Source organism: Macrotis lagotis, chromosome 3, assembly GCF_037893015.1.
Source record: "Macrotis lagotis isolate mMagLag1 chromosome 3, bilby.v1.9.chrom.fasta, whole genome shotgun sequence".
In the NCBI taxonomy this organism is placed as follows: Eukaryota; Metazoa; Chordata; class Mammalia; order Peramelemorphia; family Peramelidae; genus Macrotis; species Macrotis lagotis.
The window spans coordinates 282,272,473-282,287,130 of NC_133660.1; the positions used below are offsets into that span (position 1 = coordinate 282,272,473).

The 14,658-nt window shown below is 59.5% G+C and overlaps 1 protein-coding gene across 3 annotated transcripts in view; it reads left to right on the plus strand.

Annotated features, from left to right (window-relative positions):
• The window catches only part of SPTBN2 (spectrin beta, non-erythrocytic 2), a 35,641-nt gene extending 24,680 nt beyond the window's left edge, over window positions 1-10,961 (plus strand). For all 3 annotated transcript variants that reach the window (XM_074230969.1, XM_074230970.1, XM_074230968.1), the window contains 22 exons: window positions 64-820; window positions 1,273-1,475; window positions 1,679-1,769; window positions 2,340-2,486; window positions 3,253-3,516; window positions 3,638-3,862; window positions 4,072-4,161; window positions 4,290-4,559; window positions 4,642-4,772; window positions 5,053-5,257; window positions 5,456-5,830; window positions 5,916-6,160; window positions 6,243-6,381; window positions 6,643-6,727; window positions 6,922-7,118; window positions 7,366-7,517; window positions 7,606-7,681; window positions 7,779-7,829; window positions 7,996-8,216; window positions 8,698-8,871; window positions 9,234-9,276; window positions 10,094-10,961. In XM_074230969.1, the coding sequence (XP_074087070.1) occupies window positions 64-820; window positions 1,273-1,475; window positions 1,679-1,769; window positions 2,340-2,486; window positions 3,253-3,516; window positions 3,638-3,862; window positions 4,072-4,161; window positions 4,290-4,559; window positions 4,642-4,772; window positions 5,053-5,257; window positions 5,456-5,830; window positions 5,916-6,160; window positions 6,243-6,381; window positions 6,643-6,727; window positions 6,922-7,118; window positions 7,366-7,517; window positions 7,606-7,681; window positions 7,779-7,829; window positions 7,996-8,216; window positions 8,698-8,871; window positions 9,234-9,276; window positions 10,094-10,327 (4,375 nt within the window). In that variant the 3' untranslated portion in view covers window positions 10,328-10,961. The remainder of the gene's footprint in view (window positions 1-63; window positions 821-1,272; window positions 1,476-1,678; window positions 1,770-2,339; window positions 2,487-3,252; window positions 3,517-3,637; window positions 3,863-4,071; window positions 4,162-4,289; window positions 4,560-4,641; window positions 4,773-5,052; window positions 5,258-5,455; window positions 5,831-5,915; window positions 6,161-6,242; window positions 6,382-6,642; window positions 6,728-6,921; window positions 7,119-7,365; window positions 7,518-7,605; window positions 7,682-7,778; window positions 7,830-7,995; window positions 8,217-8,697; window positions 8,872-9,233; window positions 9,277-10,093) is intronic.
• The last annotated feature ends 3,697 nt before the right edge of the window (window positions 10,962-14,658 follow it).

Sequence of the window (14,658 nt, forward strand, 5' to 3'; positions counted from 1 at the left end):
CGGGCTGGCTGACCTGTGGCTGCACTGGCGTCCAGCTCACCAACAACTGCCCCGCTCTCCAAGGTGGCAGCAGTTCCGGACCCTCGCGGATGGCAAGAAGGCGGCCCTGACCTCTGCCCTGAGCATCCAGAACTACCACCTGGAGTGTACAGAGACCCAGGCCTGGATGAGGGAGAAGACCAAAGTGATCGAGTCTACCCAGGGCCTGGGCAACGACCTGGCGGGAGTGCTGGCCCTCCAGCGCAAACTAGCTGGCACGGAGCGGGACCTGGAAGCCATTGGCACCCGAGTTGGAGCCCTGGCCCAGGAGGCGCATGGCCTGGCTGCCAGCCACCCCATGCAGGCCCCCGCCATTGAGGCCCGACTGCGCGAAGTCCAGGAGGGATGGGAGGGCCTGCGGGCCACCATGCGGCGCAGGGAGGAGTCACTGGGTGAAGCCCGGCGGCTGCAGGACTTTCTTCGAAGCTTGGATGACTTCCAGGCCTGGCTGGGCCGCACTCAAACAGCGGTGGCCTCTGAAGAAGGGCCGGCCACCCTCCCAGAGGCGGAGGCCCTTCTGGCCCAGCATGCTGGCCTGCGGGACGAGGTAGAGAGAGCCAAGGGCGAGTACAGCCGTCTTCGAGCAGTAGGCGAGGAGGTGACCCGTGACCAGGCCGATCCCCAGTGTCTCTTCCTGAGACAGCGCCTGGAGGCCTTGGGGACCGGCTGGGAAGAACTGGGCCGCATGTGGGAGAGCCGCCAGGCCCGACTGGCCCAAGCCCATGGCCTGCAAGGGTTTCTGCGGGATGCCCGGCAGGCTGAGGGTGTGCTCAGTAGCCAGGTGAGATGCCTGAGGAGGTGGGGGAGGTGTAACATGGAGGGGAAATAGAGAAGGGGAACCTGGGCCAGAAATGGGGGGGGAGGAGTAGGGAGGCCATAAGAGGAGGGGCAGGAAATGTTGGGAAAAGCCACCAGAGGAGGAAACGAGAGGCTGCCAAGCTGGTGGGTCCATTGGGGGACCTGGCAAGGCCCCTCACCACTCTGCCTCAGTTTCCTCATCTGCAAAATGAGGGGAGGGTAAGATTCAGAGTCCCAGTCCCTTCCAGCATCTGTAGAGAAGCTTCATAAGGGACTGGGAGCTGCTGCTTTTTAAGACACCCCCCCCTTACAGGGGGCTGCTACTACCCCTCGCCCACTCTTCCTGCCCTTGAGTGGCTCGTTTCCCAGGTGCGCCTGCCTGGACCTTCAAGGCTACAGGTGGTGTGGGCAGCTGCTGGTCTCATTCTCCCCCAGGAATATGTGCTGTCTCACACGGAGATGCCAGGGACCCTCCAAGCTGCCGATGCTGCCATCAAAAAGCTGGAGGATTTCATGAGCACCATGGATGCCAACGGGGAGCGGATCCGGGGGCTCCTGGAAGCAGGGCGCCAGCTAGTGGCAGGTGGCAATATTCATGCAGAGAAGATCAAGGAGAAGGCAGACTCTATTGAAAAGAGGTGAGTGGGCCTAGGCACAGAGGGAGAATGGGGAAGGGAGGGGATAGGGGTAGAAAACAAGAAGGGGCGAAGGCTGGCTGAGCAGCTGGAGCAGGAATGGGCCCTGAGGCCAGAACCCGCAGCCCACCATGGAGAGTATCTAGTCCAGGGAGATTTCACCACCAGTGCCAGGCCAGGAGGTCAGGGTGGCCATGTCATTCTAGGCACAGCAAGAACCAAGAGGCCGCCCAGCAGCTTCTCCGACGTCTCCGGGACAACCGAGAGCGCCAGCACTTCTTACAGGAGTGCCATGAGGTGGGTCCACTGGGCACAGCCGAGTTGATGCTTGGGACTCTTCTCCCAGCTATGGGGGGCATTCTGGAGAGAGTCCCCAGTCTCCAGCCTTAGCCCCGCTCCATCCACTCAGTTCTTCCCATCTCCTTGGTCTGAGGAGCAGCCTTCCAACTGGCCTTCAGGCTCCCAAGGACCAGCTCCAGCCAGGCCACCCTCCTCTCTGCTCCATCTCCCAGCAAATTCTTCCTCCTCTTGTCCAGTTCCTGGTCACAACAGACCATCTCTGTCCTCCCAGTGCCAGTGCTTGGCACATTCTTCCTCCTCACTGACCTCCTTCCATCCCTGGTGCCCCCCCTCAGGGCTCCATTCTAGTCCTCCCCCCTCAGCCCTTCTCATCCTGCCAGCTTCGTGGTCTGTCATTCTTGTATTTATTTATTGATCTGTACTTAGGCTTTCCTCCCAAAGGAATGTGGGCCCCTGGCCCCCCCGAATCTGGCTGCTGGCCTGGCTGGGCCCCACCCCTTCCACCTGCCTCCCTTCCCCATGGGACCCCTTGCCCTCTTCTGAATGGCTCTTTCCTGCCTGGTCCAGCTGACACTGTGGATTGATGAGAAGATGCTGACGGCCCAAGACGTGTCCTATGACGAGGCTCGGAACTTGCACACCAAGTGGCAGAAGCACCAGGCGTTCATGGCCGAGCTGGCGGCGAACAAGGACTGGCTGGACAAGATTGACCAGGTGAGGGGGCGCCCATGCTGCCAGCTCCGTTGTCCTTGGTGCTAGCATTCGCCTTTGGGGTTCACAGTCCCCCAGGAGGTAGGATCCTCATTGCCCCCATCTCACACAGAGCCAGGAAGTGTCTGAGGCCAGATCAGGGCTCCATCAGCATAGGCCTCATAGACATCAAGTGCTTAATTATTGTTCATTCATCTTGGGAACAAGGGTGTTGGGAAGGTCAGGACTGCCCGGGGTCATGCTGTACCTTCCTGAGCTCTGCCTTCACGCATCTCCCATCCCTCTGGGAGCTCTCTCTGAGGGGTAAAGGGGGCATCTGAAAGACCAAGAGGGCATCAGTCTAAGGTGGATACACCTGGAACACTGGGACCAGACCAGCATTGGGGGGGGGGGTGGCTACATCCTACAGGAAAGTCAGGGAGCCTTGTGGGAGTCCAGGGAAGCAGGAGGGGGTGGGGTCTTTGGAGGCTGAGATCAGCCCAAAGGATAGGTCAGCAGAGAGGAGGATCAGCAACGCTGAGGCCAACCCAGACCTCCTTGGTTAAAGTCCCTTGACTGGATGGTGTCCAAATGGTCACATGGCCTTTCCTGGGTATGGCTCTCCTGGGGTCCCAGAGAAAGATCACATGACCTGAGGCCAGGGAAGTTTGAAGGGGTCCCAGTTCTGCCACTTTCTCCTTGAGGGTCTTCTCTCTCTGGGCCTCGGTTCCACTCCCCCACCCCATGAACACAAGGGTGGGAGCTGAGCTTCAGCTTCTGTCCCACCCAGGAGGGGAAGGTGCTGACATCAGAGAAGCCTGAGCTGAAGCCCCTGGTCTGGGAGAAGCTGGAGGCCCTCCATAAGCGTTGGGAAGAACTGGAGACCACCACACAGGCCAAGGCCCGCAGCCTCTTTGATGCCAACCGGGCTGAGCTCTTCTCCCAGAGCTGCTCAGCCCTGGAGAGCTGGCTGGGCACCCTGCAGGCCCAGCTGCACTCAGATGACTATGGGAAAGACCTCACCAGTGTCAACATCCTCCTGAAAAAGCAGCAGGTGTGCCGGCAGACCCCGGGCTGGTAGGCTGAGGGGGGGCAGGGCAGACCTGGACTGGTGGGCAGGCAGGGAAGGGGGCGGGGAGGGGACCCAGGCTGGGCTCACAGCCATGGCCCTGCAGATGCTGGAACGAGAGATGGCTGTCCGGGAGAAGGAGGTGGAGGCCATCCAGGCTCAGGCCCAGGCGCTGGCCCAGGAGGAGCATGGGGCCGGGGAGGTGGAACGCACCTCCAGAGCTGTGGAGGAGAAGTTTCGGGCCCTGTCCAAGCCTCTGAAGGAGCGCTGCAGCCGTCTGCTTGCCTCACGCGAGCAGCACCAGTTCCATCGGGACGTGGAAGATGAGATCGTGAGTCTCTGTGGGGCTCGGGCCGGGGCAAGGCCACTAGATGACCGTTCTCTGGCACCGGCCATGGTTCAGGCTGGGCCTTGGGAGGGGGGCTGCCTCCTGTGACAACCCCTGGACCAGCTTCTGCTCCGTTGCCCTCACCCCCGGGACCCGGGGGTCTCTGCTCCCATCTTTGCTGTCCCCTGACAATGCTACCCCTTTTTCCCCAGCTGTGGGTGACTGAGCGGCTGCCGATGGCCAGCTCTACCGAGCATGGCAAGGACCTGCCCAGTGTCCAGCTCCTCATGAAGAAGAATCAGGCAAGTGCTCTCCACTGGGGCTTCAGGGCTGGGCCCCAGCCTAGCTGGCTGGACCCTGGAGGGTGGAGGGAGATCATTGCACAGGGAAGGGGGAGGACGGAGCCTGGACATTATTCCCCCTCGCACAGACATTGCAGAAGGAGGTCCAGGGCCATGAGCCCCGCATTGCAGACCTGAGGGAGCGGCAGCAAGCTCTGGGGGCGGCGGCGGGGCCAGAGCTGGCGGCCCGGGTGGCCGAGCTCCAGGATCTGTGGGGGCGCCTGGGCCAGGAGCTGGAGCGGCGTGGGGCTCGCCTCAGGGATGCGCTGAGGGCCCAGCAGTTCTACCGTGATGCCGCGGAGGCCGAGGCCTGGATGGGCGAGCAGGAGCTACACATGATGGGCCAGGAGAAGGCTAAGGTGAGAGGGAGCCAGACCTTCAGCCCCACCCCACCCCAGCCCAGCTCCGCGGCCCCTCATCTGCCTCCCCTTTCTTCCCCAGGATGAGCTAAGCGCTCAGGCAGAGGTCAAGAAGCACCAGGTCCTGGAACAAGCCCTGGCGGACTATGCACACACCGTCCACCAGTTGGCAGCCAACAGCCAGGACATGATCAATGGCCATCACCCTGAGAGGTGAGGCACACAGGCTCTCCCCCCCCCCAGTTCCTTGCAACCTGGGGACCCATATGGGAAGACCCTGGCTCTGCCCTGCGGAGCCAGCCCCCAAGGGGTTGGGTTTCCTAAGGAGGTGAAGCCCTGATCTGGGGAAGACACGAGGCACAGGTGACCTTGGCAGTGCTGCCTGGATGTGGAGATGGGTGTGGAGGAAGGAGGAGCCTGGAGACAGAGGAGAGCCTTGGCCCTGCTGGCCCGGGCCACCCTCCATCTCTGGCCTTCCTGTCCTCCCCTGTAGCGACCGGCTGACCATACGCCAAGCCCAGGTGGAGAAGCTGTATGCCAGCCTGAAGGAACTGGCTGTAGAACGGCGCGGCCGGCTGCTGGAGCACCAACGGCTCTGCCAGCTGCGCCGGGACCTGGATGACCTGGAACAGTGGATCCAGGAACGGGAGGTGGTAGCAGCTTCCCACGAGCTGGGCCAGGACTATGAGCACGTCACGGTGAGCTTGGTGATGAGGCTGCAGCCACAGGGGTAGAGACCCGGGAGACCTGGCAGCCCAGGCCGAGCCTGTGAGTGCTGGGGGCCTAGTGGCACTCCTAGACACCTTGGGGGCATGACCACACCTCCTATGCCCTTCTCCTGGGATCTGGGGGCACACCCTGGGCCAGCCCAGTAAGGTTTGTCTTTTGCGGACCAGATGTTGCGGGACAAGTTCCGAGAGTTCTCCCGAGACACCAGCACCATTGGTCAGGAGCGGGTGGACGGCGCCAATGCCCTGGCTGATGGGCTGATCACTGGTGGCCATGCTGCCCGAGCTACGGTGGCCGAGTGGAAGGACAGCCTCAATGAGGCCTGGGCCGACCTTCTGGAGCTACTGGACACCCGGGGCCAGGTCCTGGCCGCTGCCCATGAGCTCCAACGCTTCCTCCACGGGGCACGGCAGGCCTTGGCACGGATCCAGCACAAGCAACAACAACTGCCGGACGGAGCTGGCCGGGACCTGAACTCGGCCGAGGCCCTGCGGCGTGGGCACTGTGCCTACGAGCACGACATCCAGGCGCTGAGTGGCCAGGTGAGTGCTTGGAGAAGCCGGAGGGGAGGGGGAGGCAGCACACCCTGGTCCCCTCCATCTCTGACCCTTGCCCTGGACCCGGCAGGTGCAGCAGGTGCAGGACGATGGCCAGCGCCTGCAGAAAGCCTATGCAGGCGAGAAGGCGGAGGAGATCGGCCGTCATATGCAGGCGGTGGCCGAGGCCTGGGCCCAGTTACAAGCCAGCTCAGCCGGACGCCGCCAGCTGCTTCTGGACACCGGGGACAAGTTCCGCTTCCTCCAGGCCGTGCGGGAGCTCATGCTCTGGATGGACGGGGTCAATCTGCAGATGGACACTCAGGAGCGGCCCCGGTGAGCTCAGGGACTAGGGCACTGGGGCCCGGGTGTCCATGGCTCCGGGGGGCCTGGGACACTGATGATCCACCTTCCCTAGGGACGTGTCCTCCGCCGACCTGATGATCAAGCACCACCAGGGCATCAAGGCTGAGATCGAGGCCCGAGCCGACCGATTTTCCTCCTGCATCCGCCTGGGCCAGGAGCTGCTGGCCAAGAACCACTATGCCTCCGAGGAGGTGACTGGGGGGTGGGGGGGTGTCACCCTGGGAGAAGCACCTCCCCTCCCCCACTCAGCCTCACTAGAGATCAGGGCTCAATATACCCCCCCATCAGCCCACGCTTACTTACCCCTCAGTGGACGATGGGTCCTGCTGGTGGACGGGTGGTGTGGGAGATGAGATCCCAACCAGCATAGCCGGAGGGGCTGGGGCAGGGATGGTCTGGGCACAACAGGGGGACCTTCTCAAAGCGCCTCTCAATCATGTCTGTGCCTCCAGATCTCAGAGAAGCTGTCACAGCTGCAGGCGAGGCGCCAGGAGACGTCCAACAAGTGGCAGGAGAAGATGGACTGGCTTCAGCTCGGTAAATAGGGGACCCCTATCTGGCACCCTGTCACGGCCCGTCCCGGAGGCCTCTCATAGCCAAGATGGGCAGCAGGAGGCCAAGCAGTGTCCCAGAAGCACAGCTGGCAGGGCCAGAGACCAGCCGCAGGCCCCATGACGCCCCCTGCCCCATCCTCTGCTCACACTGACTCCCTGGCTCCTCCTCTCTCTCAGTTCTGGAGGTGCTGGTCTTTGGCCGAGATGCCGGCGTGGCCGAGGCCTGGCTCTGCAGTCAGGAGCCCCTGGTGCGGAGCGCTGAGCTGGGCCGCACCGTCGACGAGGTGGAGAGCCTCATCAAGAGGCACGAGGCCTTCCAGAAGGCTGCGGCCTCCTGGGAGGAGCGCTTCTGTGCCCTGGAGAAGCTCACCACTGTGAGTCTGGAGGCCTCTTGGGTCTCCACTCCCTTCCAAGAGATAAAGACCCTGCTTCTCCTGGCCCCTCTAAAATCCTTGATCCTTAAGAGGACCAGGCCCAGGGGGTCCTCACCCAGGTGGGCGGGGGGGGGGGTCCTCACTCAGATGGAGAGTCCTCTCCCAGGTGTGGGGGTCCTCAACCAGATTAGGCAGTCCTCACCTAGGCGGGGGGTCCTCATCCCCTAAACTCTTGGCTTTCTTGTAGCTGGAGGAGAAGGAGGAGCTGCAGAGGCGGCAGCGGGAGCAGGAGGAGGAGGAGCGGAGAAAGAAAGAACCTCCAGCCTCTGTCTCCCAGGCGGCACCTTCCCACGGGGATTACGTGGACGGCCAGACAGCCCTGGAGGCCACACAGGTTGGGTAAGAGCTGGGACACTTGGGGAGGGGGGTTGCTGGGGAGGGGGAGCCCACAGGGCCAAAGGTCACAGGGCATCTCTTGCTCTCCCAGGACCCAGGCCCGGCTGCTGTCCTCAGGGGAGCCAGTTGCAGTCAATGGGGTCTGCACCGATGCAGAATCCTCCCAGGTAACCCAGGTCCCCCTAGGGTGCTCAACCCCCCATCAAGCCCTCCATGGTACCCCCCCACATCCTTCCTTGCTCCCTCTCCCTCTCGTTTCCACAGCCCCGGTTGGAGCAACAAAGGCTGGACCAGAGTGGCCCCCTCGAAGGCCCCGTGAGTCTACCCAGTAGGGGGGCTCCTGGGGAGGGGAGGGAAGTGGGGCCAAGAATGGGGAACCAGGGAAATGGAGGAAAAGGGAGTAGCAAAGGAGAGGAACCAGGGGAGCCCTCCTCTTGGGGACACGCTCCCTACCTGCCTGAGGCCTGTGCTTTCTCCCCAGGTCCCTGGGGCAGGGGAGGCAGCCAACGGCCCCCGGGGTGAGAGGCAGAGCCGGGCTCGGGGCCCTGCCCCGTCATCGGTGCCCCCAGGTAGGGCCTCTGAGCCAGCCTTTGCTGCCACACTCCCCTCCCGTGGGTCTGAGCTCTCTGCCCAGGAACAGATGGAGGGCCTGCTCTGCCGAAAGCAGGAGATGGAAGCCTTTGGCAAGAAGGCAGCCAACAGGTATTGGGGGCACAGGGGCCTGGGCAGGGCTGGTGCGGTGGGGATGACACCATCATGGGCAACAGGCCCCCTCAATGTAGGACAGGCACTGGAAGGGCAGAGCGAGGAGCTCCAAAGCTGCCAAAATGGGCCAGCCCCCCATTGCCTCCTTCAATGCCATCCTCGCACCTGGTCCTCCGGGCTCTGCTCCTCTGTCACTGGGTGTGGGGTGGGATTCCCCACCCTTGCTGCCAGAACCGAGGGGAAACTTGCAGGGGAGCTGGGTCAGGGAGGCAGCCTCCTTCCCCGAGGTGGGCCTGGGCTCTCGGGGTCACCCTGCTTTGGACCCGGCCACAAAGCCCCCGCCCCTCGGCATCCAATCTCAGATGAGATGCCACCACGTTCTGGAAGAAAGGTTTAAAAATACAATTAGGATGGAGATGGGAGCCGGACCCCTGCTGTGAGACCCCCTCCTCACCTAAGCATCCCCTGTGCCCCCCAGGTCCTGGCAGACTGTGTATTGTGTTCTGCGCCGCAGCACCCTTGGCTTCTACAAGGATGCCCGAGCCGCCAACATTGGGCTGCCCTACCATGGAGAGGTGCCAGTCAGCCTGGCCAGAGCCCAGGGCAGCGTGGCCCTGGACTACCGGAAACGCAAGCATGTCTTCAAACTGGGGTAGGGCCAACAACTGCAGTCCTGGGGAGCTCTGGTGTGACCAGCGGACTGGAGGGACGGGGCGGGGGGGGGGGGGCTTGATGCAGACCTGTAAGGGACGCTGGGCAGACATGAGTCCAGGCGGAGCATTGGGGAGAGGGGGCTCTCGGCCAGCCCCCACCTGCCATGGGAGGGCTGAGCTACCGGGAGCCTGCTTCCTCACGCCCCATGGGCTTAGGGAATCTGAAAAATGTGCAGGAAGGAGCCAGCCTGGCCTGGAGGCCTAGACCGCTCCTTGGCTGATTTCCCCAACCCTATGGCTGGGTCGGCATCCTGCTGCCCCTAGTTCCAAGCCTGCCCTGAGTTTCTCCCTTTCTCCACAGTTTACAAGACGGAAAGGAGTATTTATTCCAAGCCAAGGATGAGGTGAGCGAGCTCCAGCCCTTGCTCAGGGAGCTTCTCCTTGGCCCCCTCTAGTGTTCTGGGAGCCCCGGTTCTGGTCTGTTATCACTAGTAGCCATGAGTAGTCTCAGTGGTGTTTCTCTCTGTAGTCTCGGTGGTGTGTCAAGCCCCTTCGGTAGTGCAGATGGCAGCCCATTCAGTTCAGTTCACCAGCTGCACATTAAGCACCCATCATCAGCCATCCTGGACCCTGAGGAGAGAAAGACACAAAAGAATCAGTTCCTGCCCTCTAGGGGCAGCGTCCCTGATAGTGGAAAACAAGATCTGCCCCACCAGTGTGCGGATGCAGAGTCACCTTGGCAGAAGGAGGGAGGGGCCCGCTGTCCTTGGGTGGGGGCTTGGAGGGGCCACGGCCTCAGGGCCAGACCCTGCCTCCGTTCCTTGTCCTGTCTCTTGACTGCTTGGCTCTTGGCTCGCGGTCACCTGTGGAGAGAGCGCTCCCTCTTTAGCTTGGCTGCCGGACCTCTACTCTGATTGAGGTGTGGCCAGGACAAGGAGGCCATGCGGCCGCGAGCCACCACCACCCTATCCCTGGTGGACTTTTGGGCCAGCCTTTCTGGGGCAAAACTGGACCTTAGAGAGGCTTGAGCTGGCAGAGGTCTTTGGTGGGGTCGAGCATCATCATGGGGGCTCCTTCCCCCATCTCCTTTTGGTCTTTGACCCCTTCCAACCTGGCCCCAGGAAGTCGAGGCCATTCGGTCAGTTCACTCTGGAATCTTCCCCCCCCACGCCATCCTGCAAGGGAGCTGACCTGTCCGGCTCTCTCCCCTCTGTCCCACAGGCAGAGATGAGTTCCTGGCTCCGGGTGGTAAATGCTGCCATCGCTGCAGCCTCTCCAGCCTCCGCAGAGCCCGAGGAACCGGTGATGCCCAGTGCTTCCCGAGGCATGACTCGGGCCATGACCATGCCTCCCGTGTCCCCGGCCAATGTCGAGGGACCCATCGTCATGCGCAGCAAGGAGGGCAAGGAAAGAGATCGAGAAAAACGTTTCAGCTTCTTCAAGAAAAATAAGTAGGGGGAGGCCACCCCCCTGGACCGCAGCCCTCGCTCACAGCCAGTGGCCAGCAGCCACCGAGCCCAGCGCCAGGACAGCCGCCTGCCACTCGGGACCATTGCCAAGCTGCGACCCCTCCCCATGAACTCTTGACCAGTGATGCCCCAGGGTTCCCAAGGACAGCCCTTTTCTTCTGCTATTTAAAGTCCAGACTGGTCATGGGGCCCAGGCTACCCCCAGTTCATCCTCCTTCCTCCCCTCAAGCATTCAGCTCCATTCAGTTCCCCCAGACCACAAAGTGCCCCCCTTGCCCCTCTCTTCACCTCGCCTCTTCCCCTATCATGGAGCCTGGGACGGTCCATCTGTAACCCTCTGCCAAATGGGGCCTCGCCGCCCCTCTGCCCCAACTTAGGGCTCTCCTCTCCCCACCCAGCTGGGTTTCCTCTGGCTGTGTCCCCCAGGAGCCAGGCAGGAACCTGCCAAGAGCTGAAGCCAGGAGCGCTAAATGATGGAGTCAGGGATGCTGAAGGGCTCGCCCCTGCCCCTCCTCTAGCCCAGAAATGCCGCCCCTGTGCTCCTGGGTACAGGGGCTCCTGGGGGTGGGGGTGTCCCCAACCATGTTGGGCCTTGGGGACAATTAAATTGTTCAGCTCTCTTTGTGCCTCTGGCCTCCTGTGTGATGTCCTCCTTCTTGGGTTTTCACCCCAATTCCTAACACGACGTTTCAGGACAGCAGCCGGAGTTGCGCTTCTCACCACTCTGACCCTATAGCCCTCTGACCACATATGGCCCCTTGTGGACCTCCTCTCGCCATGTTCCTCTTGTTCTCAATTCTCCATGTGTTTCTCTTCCCTGCCCTGGTGATGGCCTACAGACCCTAGTCTCCCACTAGAATACAGCTCACTCCATGGGGGTGCCCAGTAAATGCCCCCCACACATACATTCATTGTCCTTCCTGCCAGGACCCACCCCTGGTGCCAGAACCAAGGTTGATAATCAGCCCAAGCTCTAATTCACAGACCCATAGGGTGAAGTCATCCAGGGCCAAGATTCCATCTGTGCAGAGAAACTCAGGCTGGAAGGAGGAACAAAGGGCTGGCTGGCTATCTGATCCCAGGCCCCAGAGCCAGGCATTTCCCATGGTTGGCAGCCCCTAGAGACTGTAGAAGATGAAGCCTTTCTGTGAATCTATGACAGACCTGGGGACCCAGGCAGGAAGAGACAGGTTAAGTGAGCTACCTGGAAGGCAAGCCCAGGCCAGAGCAGATCATTTTGCACCAGCCTGGCCTCCAGCGTGGGTGGCAAAATTGCAGGTCAGTTAGGGACAGACCCAGGGCCGCCAAGCCTGGCTAGCTGGTCCAGCTATCTGGGCATATGATCTGGTTGAGCAGAGAACTAATAAAACCACCCCCCTAATACCCCCCACTCCAGGCAATGGCCAAAAGTCTGGTCCCCAGTGACCCATGGATGGACTGGTTGTCCTGGGGTGGAAGGCAGGTACCCAGTACTGCCCCTTCATGGGAGTCCTGGCCTTCGGGGGTGACCTAGACACAACCTCCCTGGGACTGGAAAGTGTGTTGAAATCAGGTCGTGTGTGTGTGTGTGTGTCTGCACAAATACAACTCTCCTTGAGCTAGTGATGGCATTAAGGTTCCAAAAAGTAACACAAGAGGGTCTGGAAGCATCAAAAATGCCCAGAACACAAGTCAGACTTTGGACAGCTGGGGCAGCTTTGCAAAAACAAAAACAAAAACAGGTCAAACTGATGAGTTCAGCCTGAAATAAAAGCACAGGCCTATCACCCAGAATTGCAACTTCTTGAACAGTCTTTAATTTTTCCAATTCCATGCAAAGGAGCTTTCAACATTCACCCATTTGCAGTCCATCCCAGTCCATTTTTCTTCCCTCCCCGTGACCACAACCAGTCTGTTAAGACCACGCTAAACATCTTTCCATATTCTTTTTCTATTCTCCCTTAGCTGCAGAGCTGACCTTGTTGGGTTGGTGAAGTTCAGAATTTTTCTTTAAAAGGGGGGAGGAGGGAACGGACTGAGAGGCCGAGGGGTTTAGTGGCAAGATTGGCTTTAGAATCAGGAAAACTTGGGTTCAAATCCTTCAGCTTCAGACACTTTGTAGCTGTGTGGCCCTGGGTAAGTCATTTCCCTCCCTGTGACTCAGTTTCCTCATCTACAAGATATGAATTATACCCCTGGGACTTCTCTCACACAGGGTTACTATAAAGCCTTTATTAAAGTGTGAACTAAGCACTGGAAAGACTAAGGAAGGGAGTTCCTACCCTCAAGGAGTGCCCATTCTTATAGGGAAGACAAAATGCAAGTAAGAATAGCTTTATGACTTCAGAGACTTGGAGGCAACTCATCCCGAATCTACTCCCGGCCCCGCATCTATTTACCAGGGGAGGTAGCCAGGGCCTTGGGTGGTCAGAGCCCACCCAAGGTCACAGAGGTAGGAAGCTTCAGAGGCAGGATTTGAACGCAGGCAGGTTGGTTCCCAGGCCAGAGCTCTTCCCACTCTGCCATGCCCTGCTTGAGGAGGTGGTCCTCATAAATGGTCACACAACACTTCTGGAAGTCCTCCAGGGATGGGGAATCCACCACCTCCTGAGCAGCCCATTCCACAGGGTCTCAAATGTCTTGTCTGTCGGCTACATTTGTCCACAGCCTTTAAGAATCTGAACCCCCAAGTTGAATGAAGTGAGCCTAAGACCACTGGTCACGGATTTGACCCAGTTCTGTGAAGACTCTTGGGAGGGAGGAGCTGGCTGGGATAAGCCTGGATTGTCTAATTGGAAGAGATCAAATTGGAGCCATCCCTGGCATCCAGAAGGTGTTTAATAAGGGTTATCTTGGGCCCTAAGAAGGAAAGATGTGTGCAGTCCCAGAATCTCAGAGGAGGAAGGGGCAGGTGGTCCCAGAATCTCAGAGGAGGAGTGGGTGGTCCCAGAATCTCTGCTCAGCTGCTCCTGGGGTTCTTGACCCAGTGGTTTCATCTCTTCATTTCTTCGCCTGTGAAGAAGGGCTAATGATGCTCAGGACCCCTCTTTCCCAGTGGTCATGAGGAATGTACATGGTCAGCCTTGGGGCTCCAGACACTGGATGATTATTTCTTTTTTTTTATTTTTTATTTTTTTACTTTAGATTTTTTTCAAGGCAATGGGGTTCAGTGGCTTGCCCAAGGCCACATGGCTAGGCAATTATTAAGTGTCTGAGGTCGTATTTGAACCCAGGTCCTCCTGACTCCAAGGCCAGTACTCTATTCACTGAACCACCTAGCTGCCCCCCCGGATGATTATTTCTTGGGGAATGACGGGCAGAAGGGAGATAGCAGAATTCTAGAACAGTGAGTTGGTCTGTGTGCATCAGTGACCACCCAGTGGGGTGGGGGGAGGCTGAGTAGTGGAGGCAGCAGGTTTGGAAGGTGAGGAAGGGAGGTAAGGGGGACACCAGGAGAGATCAGAGGTCACTATGAAGGGAGCTGAGGCACCACCCACTGTGGGTCCAAATTTGCTAGCAGAAAGGGGTTTAGAGATCATCCAAGCTGTCCTCAGAGGGGGACTGAGGCTCAGAAAGGTTCTCTTTGGGCAAGTTAGGCAGCCAGTGGAGATGGTCTGGGTGAGAAGTCTGCCTCAACAAGGCAAGTGGGGTCAAGGGTCCCACCTGCAGAGGGAGCAAGCTGGCTGATGGTGATCTTTAGCTAAAGACGGAACATGTATCTAATCAGTTAAACTGCATTAGGTGAGCTCCTCAAAAGAGGGACTGTCTTTGGCCAGGGCTTAGAACCGGTAGGTACACAGTAGGCACTTACTAAATGTCTACCCACTGAATACAAGGTCATGGTTCAAAAAGATGATACTGAAGCAAAGGAGAATCTGGGCCGTGGAAGGAAGGGCCGTGGGAGACATCACACCCTCAGGGTGGGCTAATGCTGGCTAAGAAAGCAAAGAAGACCCTAACCGCCCCCCACCACCACCAGCGTGGCTAGGCAAGAAGCCATGGAGAATACTCCGCAAGTGGTGTCAGTCCACTTGAGTTGACCATAGGGAGAAGCTCAAGTCAGAGGCCTTAAACCCCACTTCTAGGGCTTGTTTCCTATGGGATCTTGGGCACTTAACCTCTTTTGGCCTCGGTTTCCCTGGAATGAAGAGGTTAAAGCAGATGAGGTTCTCAGTCTGCGTTTCAGTTCTAAGTGTCCTATGGTTGTGATTGTTCAGTTCTGTCCTCCTCTTGTGACCCCTTTTGGGGTTTGCTCAGCAAAGGTCCTGGACTGGTTTCCATCTCCGTCTCTGGCTCGTTTGACAGAGAAGGAAACTGAGGCAGACAGGGTTCACAGCG